The following is a 22,037-nucleotide window of genomic DNA, read 5'->3' as shown; positions in this document are numbered from 1 at the left end:
ATAATCTCAAAAATTTAGGAACTATAGACAAAACCAAAATGAAATATCAAAGTTTAATGCCCTGTATATGAACAACAAAGCCTTAAATCATACAAGTTCAAATCAACTTATCTTTTTATTTTTGCGAGCCCTATGACCTGTTAAATTTTACCTATTAAAATCTCAACAACCTTGCACGTTCAATCGACACGATCGGAGGTCAACTAATCGTCACAATCGGCTTCCCCATAAGTAATTTTGACTTAACTGATTTATTTTTCTTGAGTGTTTTGTTTACAACAATGCTCCCTCCCAAAGGAATAATTCGAGTTTGATCCAGCGTTCTGTAGAAAGTTAAAACGTCGGGATTGGCCCACACTTGATTGGACCTAGAAGCGAATTGATTTTATAATAAATAAATTAGTATTTTAGAACAAAATTGAAACACTCACTTAAAATCTAAGACTCTCAGAGATTCTAAACTTTGAGATCGGCTCAAAGCGACATAGGCTTGGCCGGCCTCGAATACTCGGCCGAGCGACATTTCTACACAATCAAGAGTCAAGCCTTGCGATTTGTGAATTGAGAATGCCCAAGCTAATTTCAGCGGTACTTGCTTTCTTCCTAAAGAAGCACCACCTGAAACAGTACCTAATAGCATACACATATCCGACTTTTCAAATATGCATCTGATTCTAAGAACATTTCATACATCTTATGAATGAAATGAGAAAATGTATAGAATAGATAAATAATAGGAACATACCAGCAGTCTTAATAATCCATTGTTCCCGTTGAGCCAAGTATTCCTTTCTATTTCTGAATTGCACAAGAGGAAGCCCATTTCTGAATTCTTTTATTACTCCTCTAGCACCATTAACAAGACCTGCAGACACATTGATATTTTTCAGCAGCATTACCTAAAATATTGATGAATGATGAAAAAATGTTTTAATGTATATAAATTTTCCATTTTTCTATTTTATATGTAAAAAACGAATCAAGACATCAGATAGTAACGTTTTTCACCTAAAAATCGATACCACGTAATCTGATACTGATTAATAAACCATCACTTACTTGGGCTCCAACTTTCAACTCTAAACGACCTGGAACCGGTGTTTGATTGTCTAGTATTTTAGATGTACCGATTACAGAATCTTCCGATTCGAAAACCTTGGCTTCTCCTAAAAGTCATTACATAGCGTGTGTAATAATAAATTTATTTGGATAATAGATATATAGCTAATGGATAATAAATATTAAATACTTTGTAGCCTAACCTGTTAAGGCTCGGAGCTTTGATACATTAATAATATCGGCGTCCTTAGTATGGGAACATAATCTGGTAGCTAAAATGCCATCAATTTCAATTTTCTGTTTTGAAGTAGCCGCTAAGGCGTTTACTACATCCTCGTCAACTTTACCTGGAATGAAAACAAAAACTGTTTAGTACATGTATTTGAATTCGTCACACGTTCGTTCTCGGAGACATTAAGGGTACTTAGACTATCCCTGTAAGTCCAAGAGCAAACTCCCAACTTGAAAAAGTAGTTTATCTTATCTTTAACCGAACTAAATTACTGTTTTGATGTATACAGAACAAGCGCATTTTGATTCAAAATTTCCCTTGTTCTTAGCACTACAAAGGTGCTGAAGCACCTGCAACATTTTCTTACCTATTCTAATTTTATTCAAAATAGTAATAAATTTGTTATCAGTCTGTCTATGAACTTGTTTAAGTTCAAACGTGTTCAGCATACAATTTCTCCACGATCTCGTTTGAAAGCAAAATTTTGGTGGCGCAGCCACTTTTTCACCTGGCATGGGCTTAGTCACTGGAGGCAATTGAAAAAAGTCCCCGCAGAGTATTAGCTGAATGCCACCGAACGGTTTATCGTTTCTTCGGATTTTTCGAGAAACCTGGAAATTAACAAAAATGGTATGCACTTTTCATAAAAATAAAATGCCCACCTCTTCAATTTTTTCAAAGTATGATCCATCCACCATGGAAATTTCATCAATAATTAAGTGTTTACACTTCCGCCAAATGGTCACTGTCGGGGGTTTTGAGGCTAATTTAATACTTTGTTCAATTGTTGCGTCACCACCACCAATACCAGCAAACTGGTGCAAAGTTATTCCTCCTATCTGACAAGCTGCAACACCTAAAATGGTGTACAGTACTATGAAGATTAAAAACGCCGGATCGGAAATCGGAAAAACAAGAAGTAACTTAAACTATACAGGGTGTGTGTCTGGGAAATACATTAAACAATGATGGAAAAACCTGTATGCAATTGTTCAGATGTGATTTTACCTGTTGAAGCAGTTACCACTGTTACGTCAGGCGGTAAAGCCCCAATTATCCTTTTAATCAGGTAACTTTTTCCAGTTCCAGCACTCCCTGTGAAAAATACATTCTGTCCAGATAAGCAAGCATTCAAAACATCCTTCTGCTCAATATCTAGAGGGTTATCTGGAATTGGTGAACCTGAATACAACTTCTTAGCTGCAGGAGCCTTATCTAAACTAGATCTAAAAACAATTAGATTTAAATAGTTCTTTTTATAGCGTATCACTAATCATTTCTTGAATAATTGGTGAATCCTCAATTGAATTTAGAAATTTTGTCAAACTGCGCTTTATTACAGTACAGCCATCACCATTCTAGAATTCTTTACAAAATATGACAGAACAATTTAGCTAGTTTGCAGCAGAGGGAATGTATAAGTGAAATTCAGGTGACAACCAGCCTCTATAGGATCCTACTATTTCCATAATATTTTATGTTTAGTTTACCTTTCAAGTTTCCTTTTTCTCTTGGTCAAAGGGGATGGAGTGCTGGTGGTTGATTTCCCATGTGCTTTCCTAAAAGCATTCTCTGCTTCATTGTTGGCAATAGGAGATATTTCCTCAAATTGATTAGATTTAGAAAGCATTTTTGTTCGTAACAGTGTGTTTGGTTTTACATTTGGCTTTCCATTGGCCATCTTAATAAAAATTATTCTAAAAATAATACACTTTCTCAAGTAGTTTGTATTTTAGGCCCTAATCAATACATTGCTGACCATAACTTCTCACTTTCAGGATATATTGCATTGAAGGATAAGTTAAAAAGGCTAGGTAAGCCATATATTGAAAATTGTTTATCATAGCACAAAAGCAAAATTTGATGGAAAACAGAACACCATTTCATACTACAGTACTAAATATTTATTTACAAAAAAGTCAGAGTTTCAGCTTAAAAAAATTATGAGCACTTTTACTATTAATTTATCATTATCTTACTTTAGAAATGCCTTCAGCTTCTCTGGTGGTGCATTTGAAATAAAGAGAGTGGCACTTTGGGATGGGAATTGAATTGAGGATTTTCCTTCTTTCATAAATTTATTATGTACTTGCGCATCTTTTTCAAAGTTCAGCTTTACAGGTGCCGCTTTCTCAGATGTAGCTTCAATAAAAATCTCATGATTGGCACCCCGTAAAATCCGCAATGCTGCCTGCTTATTTGCAAGTTTCTTTTGAATCATTCCTTGCTTGTTTAACCACTGTATGTTCACCTCACAGGACAAGGATGCTTCACTATTCATTTTTATCTTTATCTAACTGTAAATTTGACAAAAATAAACGCAACAAACGTACTTAAAAATATATATATGAAACAAACAGTAAAACCGCTTTAAATTAACTGTAAATCATTGACGTATCAAATATTAGTGACACATATGTCACAAATCACAACAAACACACGTGCCATTGACAACATTCGTTTTTGCGCTCGCAGAACGGAGGGACAAAGGTTAGACAGAAATAATATGATGATCGAACGCTTGGAGAGGGCAGTTTCTCTCACTGATTATCTTAGTCCTGCAATAACTGTTCATCACAAAGGGTCTGCTGACGTTAATGTGATCTCGCACTTGCATGAAAACACCCATTTCAATGTTACTGGAAACTTTTCCATTTTATTAAATGCGTCACTAGAGATGAAAGCCTCTGACCTCCCATAGGTATTTTGTAGGCTTCGGATAGGATGCAAAAAAACAACATATTTCTTTTTATATTATTTATTAGTTGTACACGTATCCTTATGAAAATCCGAATTAAAATCACAGACAGCCGCACTAACACACAACAAATGATCATAAAAAGAACAGGAACCGAACACCACATTTCCTTTGTGTGGAAACTTGTCAGTGTCTTTTGGCTGTAAAAATGACCAATCCGCCCCATATGCAATATTTTTGTGCTCATAGCAACTGTCAGATATCATCATGGTATCTAGTACATTAGCTTGAATGATGTGAACCCCTCCCAACATGCATGCAGCTAGCAGAAACTTTTGACAAAAAGGGTCCCATTTGAGCCTCCAAAGAGGACCAGGCATTTTCAGTTTACTTAATGGGACTTTAAATGTTCTTACGTCCCAAAGCCTCACGTATTCATCATAACTGCAAAGGACCATACACTTATAGCAAAATGATATCTTCAAAGCATGTGATTTAATTGGTTTTAAGAAAATATTTCTATGCTCAAATTTGAGCAACTTATTATGCAACCAAATCTAAAGTCAACCTACCTTCCTGAAGCCACTATAAACTCTCTGGATTTGTTTGAATGCAGTGAAGTAACTCCGGCCTCATGCAACCGGTTTTTAGCTACTGGCAAATCTCCACATCTGTGATCGAATTTTAAAAAAACACTGTCATCCCCTCCACTGAAGAAAACATTAGTATCCCAATAATTAAAACCACATATCCAAGCCTGGAAATCATGAGCATGCAACGTCTTTTGCAAAATCAGCTCACTGTTGGCTAGTTGCAGTAAATGGATATTTCCATTAGAGTCACTGCATATAATTTGGGGCTGTTGAGTGTTAAATTTTCCACTGGACCAGTCAAGGGATAAGATCAGTGTTTCACTATTATCATCAGTAACAAGAAATTTTGTTACAAGTTCAAGATTTCTGTTGAGTAACTTATAGATTTCTAACGAACGCTTGGCATTAACTACTCCTAATATTGATACACTATCAATTTGATTGGGGCACCATTTCTGGTCAAGTATAGCTGCAGTCTCAATGGTCTGGTGCAATTCTAAACCTCGAAAGAAGTCGACTGAGAAAAGCAAAATTCGTCCCAGTCGTTTTTCTGAAGGTTCTAGATCTTCAGCACCTGCAAGTTTCAATGGAGAACGATACTAACGGCTTGGACAAATTTCAACCTTTTTCTTCTGTCAATTGGTAGTTACCACAAACGAAAAATGAGGTATTGGGTTTGTGAGGACACCATTCAACTGAATCGGCACTATATACTGTATCATGCTTAAAGATTGTTACCGTGGTTTTTGCAAGTGGAAATTCATCTGCCTCCATTATTTAGGGGTGCGGTACATAAAATACGCACGCACACTACACGGTTACTAACCTGAATTAACCTCAAAGTAATCAAAAACTCCAATTACGAAAATAAACAAATGATAGTTTTCTCTCTATCTCTCTTAGTTGCAACGGCCACTTTTCGGATTGGCAACGGTGACGCCTCGCAGGCGTAATGAATGACATGCCAATTGTTGTCCGCCATATTTAATTAAAAAATGATCATTTCGCCGAACGTTGCTAAGGCGACGAGAGGCCACCACGCAGAAGAAGAATGACAGAAATCGTTGAGTTTTGAGTCTTCCCGTCGTAAGTTTTGCTTAAATTCTTGATGGTTAATAAAAAGTTGAAATTGGAAAAAATTGATTGAAATTTCGTATCTAAACAGACATGTCCTCTAAGGCGAACAGTATCCGTTTAATTTTACAAAGCATCATACAAAGTGGAGGTTCTCACAAGGAACAAGCTGAAAAGTAAAACTTTCCCTTTATTTAAAGTTCAGATTTGCCTTGAAACTTCTGCCTATTTCAGGTATCGCAGCACTTTAGAACAAATCTTGAGAGATTCTGGCAACGATCTTATTGAAGGATTACAAATATTTATTGAAGCAAGTAAGTGCAATCCAAGGTACAATCAAAAGCAACTCCTAAGTGTATGACATTTATTTCCAGTTGTAAATGAGAATGTCAGTTTAGTGATCTCCCGTCAGATTCTTACAGAGATCACAACTCATTTAATGAAACTACCCGATGATGTATCACGGGCAGTGTGTCACTATATGCTGGAAAAAGTTCAACCTCGAGTGATTTCTTTTGAAGAGCAAGTGGCAAGCATTCGTCAACACTTGGCTGATATTTATGAACGCCATCAACAATGGCGCGAAGCAGCTGCTGTTCTTGTTGGAATACCCTTAGAAACTGGCCAAAAACAGTATACAGTTGATTATAAACTGGAGACTTACTTGAAAATTGCAAGGTTGTACTTGGAAGATGATGACCCTGTCCAGGCTGAAGCTTTTATCAATCGGGCATCACTTCTACAGGCGGAATCTAAAAATGAACAGCTTCAAGTGTATTACAAAGTTTGTTACGCTAGGGTATTAGATTATCGCAGAAAATTTATTGAGGCTGCTCAGAGATACAATGAATTGTCCTTCAGAAATATTGTGCATGAAGATGAACGGATGACTGCCCTCAGGAGTGCTCTTATATGTACAGTCCTAGGTAATTATTATAATTCAAGGATGATGAAGTATATTACAGTTAGAATTGTCGCTCTTAATAATCTTTTCCTCAACTCTTCATTTTAGCATCTGCGGGCCAACAAAGGTCGCGGATGCTGGCCACCTTATTCAAGGACGAACGTTGCCAGCAGTTACCAGCAGTTGGCATTTTGGAAAAAATGTATTTGGAACGAATTATCAGGAGATCCGAACTGCAAGATTTTGAGGCCTTACTTCAACCGCATCAAAAAGCAAGAACTATAGATGGATCCACCATCTTGGATCGAGCTGTGATTGAACATAATCTACTTTCAGCTAGCAAATTGTATAATAATATCAGGTTTGAAGAGCTAGGAGCTTTGTTGGAGATAAGTCCTACCAAAGCAGAGAAGATTGCCAGTCAGATGATTACAGAGGGAAGGATGCACGGTTATATCGATCAGATTGATTCTATCGTTCATTTTGAGAGTAAGTATGTGATGGATCAAATTTATGTACTATCTTGAACTTTCATTCCATTCCAGCAAGGGAAACGTTACCCCAATGGGACAAACAGATTCAGTCTCTTTGTTACCAAGTTAATTCTATAATTGAACAAATCTCCAAAGCTCACCCTGAATGGATGAGCAAAGTCATGGAAGAACAAATGGTATCTTAATTTTTTAAGTTTTGTGATAATTGGGGTTGTACTGCTATTGATGCCTGTAGATGTTACTCTAAAATAAAGCATTTATGAAGACTATAACATATTTCATTTATTAACAATAAGATCGGGCTTAAAAAATGATAATTATAATTTTTGATATAAAAAGACGAGATGTATAGCGTCGTATAACCGAGAGATGGATAATAAGTGTATCAGCAGCTCTATTCCCAAATAAACACATCGGAACATGAGCTTGTACAGGTTACCAAAAGCTATACCGGACCACATTATACAAAGACAAACAGAAAATCGAAATTAAAAAGTTACCATGAATAGTTATTATGAAAAACGATAATAATCAGTGTTTGTAATACTAAAAAGTCCCAGCAGAAGATCTTGTAAACCTACAGAATAGCGATTTTAAAAGTGGATCTATGCTTTCTTCCAACAATGGAACATAACTTATATTTAAGCCTCCAATTCTAGAGCAAGACCTATTTTGTGGCCGCCTTGGTTGAAGTTCTTTCCATCGATTAAAGATGACAGAGTAAGAGTGACACCTGAAATTAATAAATTTTTAAGTAGCGCACAAATTCAGTTTTGACCGAAATTTTACGATGCAAAATATAGTTTAAAAGTTATCTTTCAATCAAAGTTGCGGTATACTATGCCAGTTTATCAACTTACCTTCACGTAATTTCTGTTGATATCCCAAACCGATTTGGCTTTGGTTGTTCACCTTAAAGCGAAGTGAAGCCTCACTATCCAAGTCATACTTGGCGCCAATACCGAATTTTGTGTTGCTACTACCAGAAGACCAGTTCAAGGAGATACCAGTTTCCAATTGTGGGTTGATTTTTTGGTAGACAGAACCGCCGAATTCTTGACCATCGTCACTGAAAATAAGTTTAAGTATATAGTTTACGAATTAAAAGGAAGAAGTAAACACTTTAAAGATATAATATCGCGAGTTAAATTACAACTCATCTTTGCTATCTGATTTGGGAATTGTTTAGAACTTCACTTCATGTATTCGCCGTAGACACTCTCGTGCTTTCTATCAGTAGACGGTTCTAGGAACATTATGCTATAAACCATATTACATTTCATTACAATATTAACAGAACTCTCCTAACATTTACTCCAATATACTAAAAAACGATTTAGGTACAATAAACAGTTTCGACAAACCACTATTTTTATAAAACGTATAACTACACGTTTTTTACCATAGCCTTCAATTATTAATAAAATACTTACACATTGGAGTGGAGAGTGAAATCTCCTGATGTAAAACCAAGGGCGAAGTTGCTCCTTGTCAATTTCTTGTTGTTGATGTCATATCCTGCAAGATACCCAGCAAGCCATCCTTGATATCCCACAACGGCCGACCCGGTGATTTTAGGCCCGTCGGCAGAAAAGTCTGAGTCAGCGTTAATAGCTACTTGACTGTTCACGTAGGAAGCCTTTACGTTACCAGTTTTTTGCCTGTAAATGTAAATGGAGATATTGATACTCCACGCCTAATTTAAAAATTTCAGCTGTTAAAAAACCGATCGACTTTCAATTATAATTATTTTTAACAATTTACGCTTTTTATTGTATATTTTTTAATACGAATTTTACTAAAAAAATCTCTGGTCTTTCTTAGAAATTGAGGCAATCTCGCTTTCACACCACGTGCCCTGAAGTTGAGTCTTGGTATGTTGATATGTGAAGAATTTCCTTGCACCTCCACCATTTTACTTGAATAACTAATTGGGCTATTTAAAAGAGGAAATTAATACCACTCACCGTTAATACCACACGTTGATGTAGTTAAACTGAATTGTGAGTGATGTAAAATGCAATTGATGGCTATACGTAGAGTACAAAAGCTGGTGTTTACAACCCATAGTCATGATGATAGCAGATTTAAAAAAAAACTGTAAAATCCCTCAAAGCAGAGATACTACCAGCACATTACAGCGAATCATTGCATGTGTTTTTCCCATAGCCCAATTAGCAGAGATCTTTTATGTGAAGCTTCCTGGGTGACAACATGTAAAAGCAACCCTCCAAAACGATGATCAACTAATATGGATTAAATAATAAATAGTAAAATACTACATACAGAGGCGTCCACAGTGTTTTAGTTTCAACGTTGCCCCAGCTCTGTTCAGTTTTATACTCCAAGTAAACGTTAGAGTTCTGAACATGATATTGACCTCTACAGGAAAAAGTAACAAAGAGTAAGTTTTCTATATGCAGTGTGTCCCAAATCGGTGATAAATGTATTTTGGAAATTACTTGAAAGGGAACAACGACTCCATATCGCGCGTATTCTTACTGAAATACTTTTTTTAATAGTTTATGCTAAGCTGGGTTATATCAAAAGTACATTAACTGTAACTTTATCTTGTAAATATAAAATGTTTAAGGCTTTAATGCGCAAAAACTAGCGATCTCAGAAAAACTGATGGTAGTATCTCTGTATAAAGTAAAAACATAATTAAATGAAAAGTTAAAATAATTTTGAAAACAATGTAACCTGACGTGAAGTTTGTAGGAATAATTACCAACAAACTAATAAAGTTTTGGACAGTATAAAATATGTGCATGTGAAACACAAATTTCTTACCCTGTTTGTGGGGCAAAATTCAAAGCTGAAGATAGCTTCAACCCAGGAACAAACTGATCTTGTACGGCAATTTCAGAGCTAAGAGTGTTATCAGTGGTCCATTTTTCTGTAAAAGTTAGACCATAGTCTTTCACTTTGTATTTTGTTTCCAAGGAACCAGAAACCTAATAAACGAAAAAAGCTGTTAAAAAATAGAACATTTGTAGAAAAACGTAAAAAGTGCACAATTATATCAGTAACCTCAATAATGCCATACAAGCTAGCTTAGACAAAAAAACTACCTTTCCTGATTCCTGATTGGAGGATCCACCAGTTGCAAATTCAACTCCAGAACTAGACTTAGTTTTGATATCTAACTTTACTAGTCCGAAGTGATAGCCTTTGTTGAAGACATCTTTGGCTTTTTTGCCAAGATCTGAGTATGGTGGAGGAGCCATAGCTTCTAGACACTGTTAATAAATAATTGTGTACTTTAAACAGATTGTAAATCATTTTAGGCAGCAGAAAACAACGCATTGAAATAATTTCTGTTTATGAATCTTACATACTTAGTGGTTGGTGAATTTTGCCAACTCTATAAATATAAAAAAAAAGTTAAGTTTGCCAAAATTCACGAGAAAGGCACTTCATGACTAATCACATGTAATATATCAGTTCCTAAAGGGAAAACAAAAACATGGCCCTAGTTCAAAAAAATGATCAATGTTGCATGGGAGTATACTTGGTCTGCTAGTGTTAACCTGTACCTTGTTGATCTGTCAAAATGTGTAGTTTTGTGGGGTTCATTTATGTGCTAATCATGCCCAATTGAAATAGCTAATTCAGTGATAAGTAATGTAAACTGAGATTTAGAGAGTATTTACAAGTGGAATGTAGATAACAGATAAACATTGGATGTAAAAAAGTGAATGAATTTGATTGTAGCATTTAAAAATAATAATTAACAAACTGCGGCAATATCTCTATAATTACTTTAGTCAGAACAAATTTGCATGGTCTTGACCTGAAAAATTTCATAATGTTAAATATTCCGCATTCTAGATTAGCCAAATTTTGAAATAGCTCTTCTTTTATTTGTCTGTCTGGGGGGTTTGCTTCTGGACTTGTCTGTTTGTGTGCCTGGGAGAGGAGATTTTAGATCCTCACTGTATACTAGTGATGCTGAATTGAACCTTTATATAGATCTGTTTTCTGTTTAACTAATTTCTGCTAAAAGAACATTGAGATAAATTTGGATCTTCAGTTATTTTCAGTATAAACAAGAAAAGATAAAGCTTGGTGGGAGGGTATTAATGTGCCCACCTAAAGTTAAAATTGCAGCAATTTCCACTGTTAGCAAGGAAATTTGTCTGTCAATGGGCCTTAATTAAGGTACTTTTGAAATTTGACTTGCAGTTTGCTGAGGTCATTCATGTCAAAGTCACAAGATTCGAATAATTTTTTTTGGACTATTTAATTCTTCCATTTAATGACTCAATTGCTCATAAAGTTGGCTCAGTTGTTAATGAAAAACACAATTTGAAGGTATTTCCAAAAATCTCGCACTACTTAGCATAAACCCATGTCAAATATAACTTCACCTTCTCTGGGCAGGTTCTTACATAATCACAAAAAAGAAGATTGAACTCAGAATTGCAGAAATTTTGAAACAGGAGTGATGAGAAAGGATCGTAACAGTTATTTTTTATTATAAAATAGCGTGACTCGTGTCTCATCGAGGAATGAAGAATTAGTGAATTAATTAGAAAATTACAACAAAATGGACATTTTCCACACTAGGAGGCCGCATACACATTTAAAACGAGATTAAGAACGATCACTTACCAATTTAAGAAAATTGCTAAAAATGGAAAACTTCTAATGAGAATGTAAATGCCTTTTAATTTTGTTAAACCCTGAAATATTTCAGGAATTGCTCAAAAACTAAAAATTTCTCTTGGCTCCTGCTGCTTTTCCACCCGGCCCGGCGACGGTGTTAAGATAGGCATTAAGCTGCGTTGCCAAATTGACGTCCGCTTAAGGCACTTTTATTTTCGCTACACTATTTCTTGGACATGCATTACACCAAAAGCTTACACCGATGTTCGCAACACACGACACTTGAGAAAATTGTTTTTGATAAGGAGGCCTACGATATATCCTCATGAAACATGAATAGAAATTTTACGGTCACTAAAACAAATACTATACGATTTTAATTAAATTTTCCATGAATTTTTCTTTCTACAAAATATTATGATTTGAATACAAGGGGCTCGTATTCAGTTCGATTTAGGGCGAGGTGGTATTATATTTAATAGTTATCATGCGATATGTAAATTTGAATCAGATACATTAAGTCAACTAAATCAGGCAATAGCAATAGATTAGGTGGATTTCGACGTTGATGGATGCTGATTGTTAGAAAACAATCCATTAATTTTGCCTTAACACAGTACAAATAACAAATTAAAGTTAATAAAGCTTTTGTAGTAGTGATTCACGAAAAAAGCTCGCTATTCTTACCAGCGGTTCTTTTTTATTAGTAAAGAGTCCAGGTCCTTTGCCACAGTTCACCCGGCGAACTTCCGTTCGTGGACTATCGCTTTTTATGTTAGTGTTTACGAACTTCGGGCAGTTGTAAATCTTCTCTTCTATATGTGGCTTACACGTATGCGCCATTTTTATATTTCAATTATATAATTCAATTTATTCACAAAAAAGGTTCATTCTACGAGTAAATAAAATGTTTGACAAATCCATAATAAATTTTGACAATAATAGTGACTGACAGTCAATTGTTTAAACAATATGCAGATTATGGCAAGTTTCTGGTTGAGCGGAAATTCCACAATTCAGATTAGACTATTTTGTGAAAATATCGACGACAAAGCGAGTTGTTATAGTAAAACTAAAACTAAACTGAAAATTCAAATTGCGATAATTTAATTTACTGACGAAAAAGACGGTATCCACCATTTCACATACAAAAACGGCTCTAATAGTTTCAAATTTTCAGTCATAGATTGGCTGCCATGTTGTGACGTCAGCGGGGCAGTTCGGTCAAATCTCAAGCGTCAAAATTGAAGGAAGGTTGACAATGACGTGTTGTTTTGAAATTGAAATGTTTTCGTATTTTTGAAAAAGTGGACTAAATATTAAAATATTTTACAAAAATGTCCTTAACTGAACAAGGTAGGTCCACTTCTAGTCCACTTATCATATTTGTATTCATTGAAGCAGCAACTGAGTGTATAGCTCACCCCAAATTCGAGAAGTAAAGCTAAAATTGTTTAAGGCGTCCGCGTCCTTATTTGTAAAACATTTGTAATAGCGAATTTTTATGCCATTTCGTTATTGAAAATAACAAAACACATTTGCGAATTTGGGTTTTAATGAGTTTTTAATGGATTCCCCAATATAAAAGTTTATGATTTAAGATAGCTAAATATGAAGGTTCAATTATGATTTATTTCTAGAGGAATCTGGCGTTCCTGAGACTCTCACGGATAATTCATCTTCTGAAGTGGAAAATATTGAAAATATGGCAATTCTAGAAGAATATCCTGATGATATAGCTTTGCAAAGTAATGAAATGGAAGTTGATGGTGAGTAGGTACAAGTTTTCTAAATAATTGGTGTTCGGTTGCATTATTCAAGCAGTTTGGGTTTAAATTTACTCAAATAGTGTGAGGCATTATTCACTTATGCTGGCAGCAGCTTTATCCTCCTAAGTTTATTCATTTTTATAGTTTGCAGCGAAGTACAACTTATTCAAGTGAACATTGTTCGAATATGAACCTCTAGCAAGTCAAGTTGTGGAATTCATCAGCTATTATCTTATCAGACTATTTAATTTTTTTCCCACATGCACTATACAGGTTCATGTTAAGGGGATTTAAAAACTTAAGGACTTAAAGAACAACTTACCATTGATGGGATAATGGTGAAAAATATTCTTCTAGGTGGCAAAATATTCATGTCGCTTATGTTGATTATAAAAGAATATTAATGCTATAAAATAAAATACATCCTTACATATGGAACTTTTTTTCACACAATGTGATGAAATGGAACACTAAAATACACCTAAGAATCAGCAGAGATATAGAAGCAGAAGCAATTAATGTCTCCAGGGGAATATTTGAGGGTGATGTTTTAAATGAGCTGTGCTTTTGTATGCAGCTTATTAATTTATTTTTTTTACCTTTTTTGGAAACATGTTTCAATCTTTATGGATTAGTTTGTGGTAAGAGATAAATTCCTTCTATTACAGAAAATTTAGAAGTTGAGGATCAAGGGGATGTAGAGCATGAAGAAGAAATAGTTCAAACAGAAGATGAAATTGAATCTCAAGAAATAGAGATCCAATCAGATGATCAAATCGCTGAACCTGAAGAAGTCATTGAAAAAAAGTATAAACCACATACAACTGTGCCTCCTCTGAGACTCTTAAATATTGCCCCAAAACCTGAACAAGTTCCTTTGGCTATGAAGTCAGTGCCAGGGCAACCACTTCTTCTAGTACCAGGTAAAAAAATCTTTCTAATATGTCAATATATGTTTTCATAGTTACTAAAGCTTTGATTATAAAAGTTTTTTGTGCAGTTTTTTATATGTACATTGCAAATGAAAATCAAACAATATTAATATTTCTACTTCTATTTTAAATTGTAGATTATTTTTTTAATTAAAATGTACATAAAACTTTAGGATTTTATTAGGTTTAGAGTAGGAGAACATGCCTGTTAACATTTTCCTGATTTTGCGTAGGTTCTGGTGGGGGGCAAGCAATAAAATTGGTGGGCAGTCAAGGGCAAGAAATTAACTTGGCAAACTATTCTTTGGGACGTCCAATTACGATTAAGCAATCAGGTAAAACTACCATGACTACCGGACCGACGGTTTTACATCAGACCCAACCAAAACAGATATTTATGAAAAAAATTATAACGACCACGACTGGTCAAAAAACAATTACGAAGCCTATAGGATTCGCCAAGCCTGGCCAACAGTTTGTAATGGTGCACAAGTCTTCTGGCCAACCGCAGCAAATTAAAGTAATGTCGTCATCTGGTGGAACCTCAAATAAGACTATAACACTGCAACAGGCACAAGAAATGGGCATTTTGGGAAACGCGAAAATCTTGCAGACTGGTGTTCAGCAAATACCATCTAAACGCACGGTTTTAATCAATAAAGCTCAGCCGAAAGCGATCAAGCTGGTTTCGCAAGGCAACCCGACACAGGTAATTAGTACTGGCGGGAATTTTAAAACGATTTCATTGGGACAAGTCAAGTCACCCACTAAGATTTTGCCGGCTGGAGTGTCGACATTAACGGGGGTAAAGGGGACGCAAAGGCTTATCCTCAAGAGTTCCAGCGGAAGTCAGGTTCTTTCTGCTGGTCAATTAATTCAAGTTGCAGGGACGCAGGGACTTTCAAACGGACAAATTCATCAAATTAATGTCCCAGGGAAAGGGGTAAGTGTAATGTTATGTTATAATATTTATATCTGGTATTCTTCTCATTCTTTCTCTTTAAAAGTCCCAATATTTCCTGCACAACTAAGAATTAGATATTAAACTGAATTTTTAAACAAATCGACTTACCTTCCGTTAGGTGCAGTACATAAAATTTGTGCCTGCTACAACAGCTGAAGCCAGTAATCCTGCAGTTACTCTTGTCAATACCGTAAAAACTGCAAGTCCGGCTGCAGTGTCTGCGTCAATGTTACCTGATGTTAAAGTAAGTTGTTAGTAGTTAACATTTTAAAGATTACTTCATCAAAATATATTTATAAAAACGGTCATATTTGCTGCCGGAGATCGTACAAAGAGCAATGTGAATGGTTTTGCTTCTTAGCAATATTTGTTGACACGTTCCGGCGATTTTTAAATCATTCCACATATTTCGATAATTTAGGAAGTGAAGGGTTGAAAAGAGGATTTTTATTTTCTCTTCATGTTTGAAAGCGGTTTTCATTCTCAATCTAATAAGGCATAAAACGTTTTCAGCCAGTGATCACCACAACAAAGTTTGTCACCAAACCAGTTACACCAGGATCAAAGCCGACCCAATATATGCTGTTTCCAGCGGGTTACCTACCTGCTACAATGCAACAGGTAAAAGATTATTATATATTTGTGTTTAATTCTATATATATCTATGGAAGAGATATACAGAGTGTCCCTGAAATGACTATACAACCCTTGTTTAAAAATTCCTGAATCAAAAATAAGGTGGTGTAGGTAAACTTACCTATATCCAATGTTGTTCTGCAGTTTTGCTGTTACAGGGCGCCAAAGTTTGCAAATTAATACCGTTTTTTCAAAATAATTGCTAAACACTTTTATTGATTTTCACTAATTATGGAACTAAGAGTTACTACATAAATTGTCGTGTTTTAACGTGAGCGGGGATCTTCTTTTAAAGCGTGGGAATATTAAAAATGTCGCATGGTTCGTAAATAAAATGTTCTATTTTTGTTACTCCATGTACGAATGAGTTTAATTTTTTTCTGTCACAACCTGACTTTATTTTGAGACTTTTTTGTCTCTTGTATAATGTTCACCAGGCATAGAGTTTTTTTATCAATGAAATTATTTACAGTACCTCATAATTCTTCATTGTTGTTTAGCTGGAACGAATACATGAAAAAAGTTTTAATTCTAAATAACTACTAACTTAGTTTAATTTTTATAATAAATGTTCCAAATGTTGACTATTTACCTGAAAACACAAATAAATTCGCTTTCATCACTGTACACGTGTTCGTTATGTACATTTGTAATTCCCAATCTCACGAACACAGCTTCATCCCTAAATAAAATTTTCTTACGAAAGGTTGCATTTGGTATTATTGTTTCAATGAAACTGATCTCGTAAAATGTCTTTAATGATATTTTTGGAAACCGCTAATTCGAACCCTAAGCGCTTACAGCTTGATTTAGGATTATATTCCGTTCTGCTTAAAACTGCCTCTTCGAAATCCACAGTCCTAATTGAACATTGGCGTCCTCAATAAACACTATTTGGATTAAGCCTACCCATTTTCCTAAGTTACCTTTCAATACTCACAAAAGTTTGATGGTTTAAAATTCTGCGACACACAAAAAAATTCAATTTTACATAATTCCTAAAAAAAATTTAGTATTAATTCTTGAAAGAAAATCAATATTAATTCCTGAAAGAAATTCAATTTTACGTCCTGAAAATAACTCAGTATTAATTCCTGAAAAAAACATTAATATTAATTCTTGAAAAATCTTCAAAATGGTTAGGGTTTCCAATTAATTTCGCCTCGAAGCAGAGGCCTACATAGTTGAGACCTAAAGCACAAAAAAAAGTTAAATTTTCGAAACAGCTCAAATTGCGATATCATTCTTCGGTTACGTCCAAAAATGGCGCTAAGTTCCTTTCAAAAGAGCCAAAATTGCAAATAATTTCGACTTAAATAAAATCTAATCACATCGTTCTCATTGATCCGACAAAACTTTACTGTAAACTGCAAGAAACAATAATCAGAACTCACACCCAAGCACCAAAAGCGTGAGCCAGAATCATGTCAGCAATATCCACTTTCACTCACTAAGTCATGGATATGCTAACGGCTTACTTTACAAGTCTTTAAAGTAAAAGAAAATCCAATTATTTCGAATTTTTAACGCAGCGCGTATTACGACCATCTTGCTCATCGCCACGCTAACATTCGAATGAATTATCTGCGAAGCGATATCGGTACGACCTGCCTTTTGTAAAGGTACAGCTGATGGATATTGTAAACGATGCGTCATAAGAAGTAAAAGGCGATGTTTCCAGATTTAGCAAAATAAGAGAAAAGTTGCGAATTCAAGGCAGTAGTTTCTTTATGCAAACATACCCCGACGGAATAAAAAATACATTTCTTATTGTAAAGAGAACTTGATTGAAAAAGAAGTCTGAGGTTTTTCGAGAACAATACTAATTTAGATTTTTTTACGGTATAAAGTACATCATGTTCATATTTAATATATATATATGTATATGTATATAATAAAGATAAAACCTCTATCAACCTTAATATTTTGCCTCGGTCTATTAAAAACTTAACCCCTTTCAGTGTTGAATAATATGTAAGTTTATAAATTTAATTCTCTTAGGAACAATGGCCATCATGTCGCGATCCTGTAGTTGCATCTCTTCTGTTATCAAATTGTCCAGAACTCGTAATTTTTATTAGAATGTGATCTTTTTAGGAAGTTAATTAAATTGTTTAACTAAAAGTCATTTTGTAAAGCGTTTTGCGTTGGATTATGTAGCACATCGAGAGGATAGATTTGAAATATTTTTCAAGGAAATTGCTCCATGCGTTCGCAAGATATCGGCGTTCCAAGTTTTAAAAGTGGCAAAAAGTATATCTCCTCTTGTAAATTAAAGTTAAATCCTATTATTATATATGATTATAATTTTTTTTCTGTTTGTTGTTTAATAGGTTTGTTCGCAAACAGGGTAAATAAAACATCCGATTTATCATAGTTTTTTTTTAATTTTAATAAGATACCTTCTTTTTCCAAAACTTTGTGTTTATAATTTTTTAGAAGTTAGAGTTGCATAATTGTGATCTGATAAGCAATAACCATAAGCATCATGTAACGATACGGCAGGGAACAATTTTCCTTCACCAAATTGTGCAGAATTTGTATTTTTTTATTAATAACACGTTTCTGACTTATGCAGGCAACTATTTTCATATTTGCAATGAATATATAAACATAATTCTATATGTCGATTAACCTCCTGAAGGCTTACAATTTACTTTTATATTGAGAATTATTGGGAACTCAATTAGGAATGAGTTTCTCGCATATCTTAAGTTTCTCTTTCTGCCTTACTGAGTAGAAATCATCTTGGTAGTTAGTTCAGATGATAAGTGTACATGGTTCATTTTTTAGGTTCAAAAGGTTGGCATACCAGCGATGAAGCAGTCCACGACACAATCAAAACAAAGCTCAGCTTCCGTGGTACCTAAACCTCTTCCTCCAGATACAAGCCGTAAGTTTCTGATGGCATTACTTTTAGGACTGTTTGTATTAAATTTGTGTGAGTTATTTTCATCTGGTATGAATTGGTGTAAGGTTTTCGTTAGTTTGATCACTACTGTATATTCAACTCTACGTATATTCGCACTCTTTCGCCAATGTTTTAATAATTATTGCAAGTGGGATCTAGTTTTTTTTCGTTAACTGAGTGTTGACACATTTTCTTAATGCATACAAAAGAATTCATTAATGGCCTCTAATAATGCATGATTTTGCAAATTTGACAAATAAACCGCGTTTGGTAGTTGCTTTCATTCGCCGTATTGTTAGTGATCTCACATATTTATGAACTGATTGGAATTTATGAATAGTTTGTACATTTCTTTGGCTGCTAACAATAAGTCCTATGTAATTTAACTGAAAATCCTTCTTTAACCCTTAATCGAATTTTTCTAGCGTCTCCAGAAACGGGATCCAATTCTACAAATGCAAATATTCCGGTAACAACCGAAAACCAAACAAGCAATGCAAACGGCATTCGGCCGCGCAAGCCGTGCAACTGTACCAAATCCCAATGTCTGAAACTATATTGTGACTGCTTCGCCAACGGCGAGTTTTGCTACCTTTGCAACTGCGTTAACTGCTTTAATAACTTGGAAAACGAGGACACCAGAAATCTGGCCATTAAAGCCTGTTTGGAGAGAAATCCGAATGCTTTTAGGTAATTAGCTGAAGTAAATTATAATTTGCTGTTCATTTTATTTATAAAACGACGTCTTAAAAGGAATTTCCTTATATTTCAGGCCGAAAATTGGCAAAGCCAAAGACACGACCGGAGACGTGCTCCGAAAACACACGAAAGGGTGCAATTGTAAACGTTCGGGTTGTTTAAAAAATTACTGTGAATGCTACGAAGCAAAAATTGCGTGTTCGAGTAATTGCAAGTGTAGGGGATGCCGAAACGTGGAAGATGCGGCTGAAAATAGGCATCTAGAATCGATCTCAAATACACAAAGGATTAACGATGAAGAACTAAGTCAGGCGGTTTACAAGAAGATTTTGCCGTACTATAAGGAAATGTCCACGGTTTCTCCTGTACGACACCGGAAGTCCAGCTTATTGAGGTTAGTGAGAATGGCTGAAGAAAACTTTCTTGTATAGTGTGCACCAGCTGTCAATACGACAATTGCGACGAATGTCAATTTATTTTCCAGGAAGCAGCCTGTCACGTACATCACAGACGAAGTCATTGAGGCCACATGCCAATGTCTTTTGACAATCGCCGACGAAGCGGACTCAAATGTGCAAGACGAAGAACTCACAAAGCGACAGATCATTGAAGAGTTCGGAGGTTGCCTCAACGAAATTATACATTGTTCGCTCAACCGTGGTGTAAGCTAGAAACACTTTTCCCCTTTAGACTATAATTTAAGTAAATAACGCTTTCACGGGTATCTATATCCCATTCTAAATTATTAAAACTTCTGGCTTGCCTTGAAAAGCAAATATTTCTCCCTTACTTGTACATTATTTAACGATAAATGAGGTTATTTAAATTCATGTCTAAAGAAGTATATTGAATCATTCAAAATGCAGGGCGCATAATAGGTAAGTATAGCAAAGTCACGCCACTTTTATATGAGAAAATATGTCAGTAAATGTACATTTCCTATCCATATAATAATAATAAATATGGTAGGTAGGAAAACCCATCAGGAGATTAATTAACTGCTAGTTTCAGTAAATCATGATTAAAGAAGTATAGGTACCCCCGAACATCACTATAAATTGGTGTTGAATAGAACATGTATATACCTCATGGAATATTATATATTATATTAGATACAATTTTTTAATTAGGTAATTAACCATCAATTTATGACCTCCTTCATTTATCAAATTCGACCATATCACTGTTGTTATATAAGTAATACAGAAACAGGGGAAACATCTGTTTTCCATGGCAAGCCAGGATTTTTAATAAGTTGGAACAGCATATAGACGGAAAGGATGGAAGTGGTAGTATTTTTTTTATATTATTGTTTATTTGTAGGTAATAAATTTGAATTGTAACACTCTGTGCAAATGGGTAGACCTATTATTTATTAGTCTTTTATGTTAAGTCCAATTTATAATTAAAATTTTAAGTTTGCGAGTGCTATAATGGAATTGGTGTTCAAGGCTATAGTGTGTGTTATAATTAGTACCTATGTTAACCCTATTGAGTTTATTTCAGGACTATATGTTTAAATCTACTTTTTATAGTTTATCGATATACAGAGTATTTATTTTATGATCATAGTGAAACATGATAGTGACTTTAATAGCTAGTATAGTTCATATTTGAAATGTCTTTAACTGCCCAAAAATGGGAACTTTTGAGTCACTTACCTGTCTGTTATTGCAGCAGTCCCTTTTTAAGTTTTCTTGTACATATATACATTAAAAGATTAAACAGAAAGTCAGTTTTTGGTAGTACCCAATTCCAAATTCAAATTGGTTTTATGTTGATCCGAATTATTATAGTTACAATTTTCACAACGTTTTTATACTGTATTCTCTTATTTCTTATCACATGGTTGCATGGTTATTTTGTAGTTGAAAGTCAAGGTGTGATTATAGGTACTACAACTAATCTCTGATATTTGCGAGATAGTGATAAGGTCGGCAACGCTGCCTCTAGCGTCTGATTTCTGAAGCTTATAAAGGTACTAACTAAAGCCAAGCAATTCCCCCTATACTGCTGTTTGAATAGCGTGTTATAAAAGATTTTGTTCTGAACCTAGATTGATTGGCTGGGCTTCTACATTCGACTTGGAAGTTCAGGACTGATTAGAGGGTAGGGGATTCAGCATCACAGGAATACATTTATCGAACTTAAACTGCCGAACTACTACTTTGAGAGTTGAACGGTCGAGGTCATTCGCCTAGATTTGAATCTCCTTTCGGACCAGAACGAAGGGTTTCCTCTCTTAAAGAAGACAATTTGCCACGGATTTATGTAATATGCTGTATATTTCTGTAAACCTTCACGTAAATAGTTAGAACTTTTGTATTTAACATTTTGCCCTAAAATGGGATTGCTATTTTGGTGAAATACTCTGTACTAACGTTGACCAAATCCATTTGCGAACGTTAGATGGGTGATTCAGTGATCAATTCATGGAACTTTCCAAGGCTTCAGTCACTAA

At 34.8% G+C, this 22,037-nt stretch overlaps 5 protein-coding genes across 5 annotated transcripts; 2 read left to right on the top strand and 3 right to left on the bottom strand.

Annotated features, from left to right (window-relative positions):
* Window positions 1-19: 19 nt before the first annotated feature.
* On the bottom strand, window positions 20-3,626 carry Pif1 (Pif1 DNA helicase). Its single transcript, XM_066401748.1, has 10 exons — window positions 3,271-3,626; window positions 2,782-2,988; window positions 2,300-2,517; window positions 1,954-2,147; window positions 1,659-1,902; window positions 1,263-1,406; window positions 1,060-1,166; window positions 746-899; window positions 432-618; window positions 20-368 (listed from the first exon to the last, which is right to left on the bottom strand). The coding sequence occupies exons 1-10, from the start codon at window positions 3,570-3,572 to the stop codon at window positions 200-202; spliced, it is 1,926 nt and encodes a 641-aa protein (XP_066257845.1). The 5' UTR covers window positions 3,573-3,626; the 3' UTR covers window positions 20-199.
* A 419-nt stretch (window positions 3,627-4,045) lies between these two features.
* On the bottom strand, window positions 4,046-5,428 carry LOC136419393 (diphthine methyltransferase). The gene is made up of 3 exons (XM_066405675.1): window positions 5,206-5,428; window positions 4,562-5,156; window positions 4,046-4,433 (listed from the first exon to the last, which is right to left on the bottom strand). The coding sequence occupies exons 1-3, from the start codon at window positions 5,354-5,356 to the stop codon at window positions 4,046-4,048; spliced, it is 1,134 nt and encodes a 377-aa protein (XP_066261772.1). The 5' UTR covers window positions 5,357-5,428.
* Window positions 5,429-5,567: 139 nt separating this feature from the next.
* CSN4 (COP9 signalosome subunit 4) lies at window positions 5,568-7,326 on the top strand. Its single transcript, XM_066405870.1, has 5 exons — window positions 5,568-5,832; window positions 5,891-5,970; window positions 6,031-6,582; window positions 6,669-7,049; window positions 7,106-7,326. The coding sequence occupies exons 1-5, from the start codon at window positions 5,750-5,752 to the stop codon at window positions 7,237-7,239; spliced, it is 1,230 nt and encodes a 409-aa protein (XP_066261967.1). The 5' UTR covers window positions 5,568-5,749; the 3' UTR covers window positions 7,240-7,326.
* On the bottom strand, window positions 7,311-11,842 carry LOC136419494 (voltage-dependent anion-selective channel-like). Its single transcript, XM_066405871.1, has 6 exons — window positions 11,672-11,842; window positions 10,129-10,296; window positions 9,848-10,011; window positions 8,488-8,715; window positions 7,915-8,123; window positions 7,311-7,787 (listed from the first exon to the last, which is right to left on the bottom strand). The coding sequence occupies exons 2-6, from the start codon at window positions 10,282-10,284 to the stop codon at window positions 7,696-7,698; spliced, it is 849 nt and encodes a 282-aa protein (XP_066261968.1). The 5' UTR covers window positions 10,285-10,296; window positions 11,672-11,842; the 3' UTR covers window positions 7,311-7,695.
* Window positions 11,843-12,804: 962 nt separating this feature from the next.
* LOC136418324 (protein lin-54 homolog) lies at window positions 12,805-21,176 on the top strand. Its single transcript, XM_066404355.1, has 10 exons — window positions 12,805-13,021; window positions 13,306-13,434; window positions 14,103-14,357; window positions 14,600-15,309; window positions 15,449-15,574; window positions 15,844-15,951; window positions 18,760-18,859; window positions 19,303-19,567; window positions 19,650-19,970; window positions 20,061-21,176. The coding sequence occupies exons 1-10, from the start codon at window positions 13,003-13,005 to the stop codon at window positions 20,245-20,247; spliced, it is 2,220 nt and encodes a 739-aa protein (XP_066260452.1). The 5' UTR covers window positions 12,805-13,002; the 3' UTR covers window positions 20,248-21,176.
* Window positions 21,177-22,037: the final 861 nt, after the last annotated feature.

Source organism: Euwallacea similis, chromosome 2, assembly GCF_039881205.1.
Source record: "Euwallacea similis isolate ESF13 chromosome 2, ESF131.1, whole genome shotgun sequence".
Lineage (NCBI taxonomy): Eukaryota > Metazoa > Arthropoda > Insecta > Coleoptera > Curculionidae > Euwallacea > Euwallacea similis.
The sequence above is the reverse complement of the archived record's forward strand: the minus strand, read 5'-3'. Positions and strand labels throughout refer to the sequence as shown.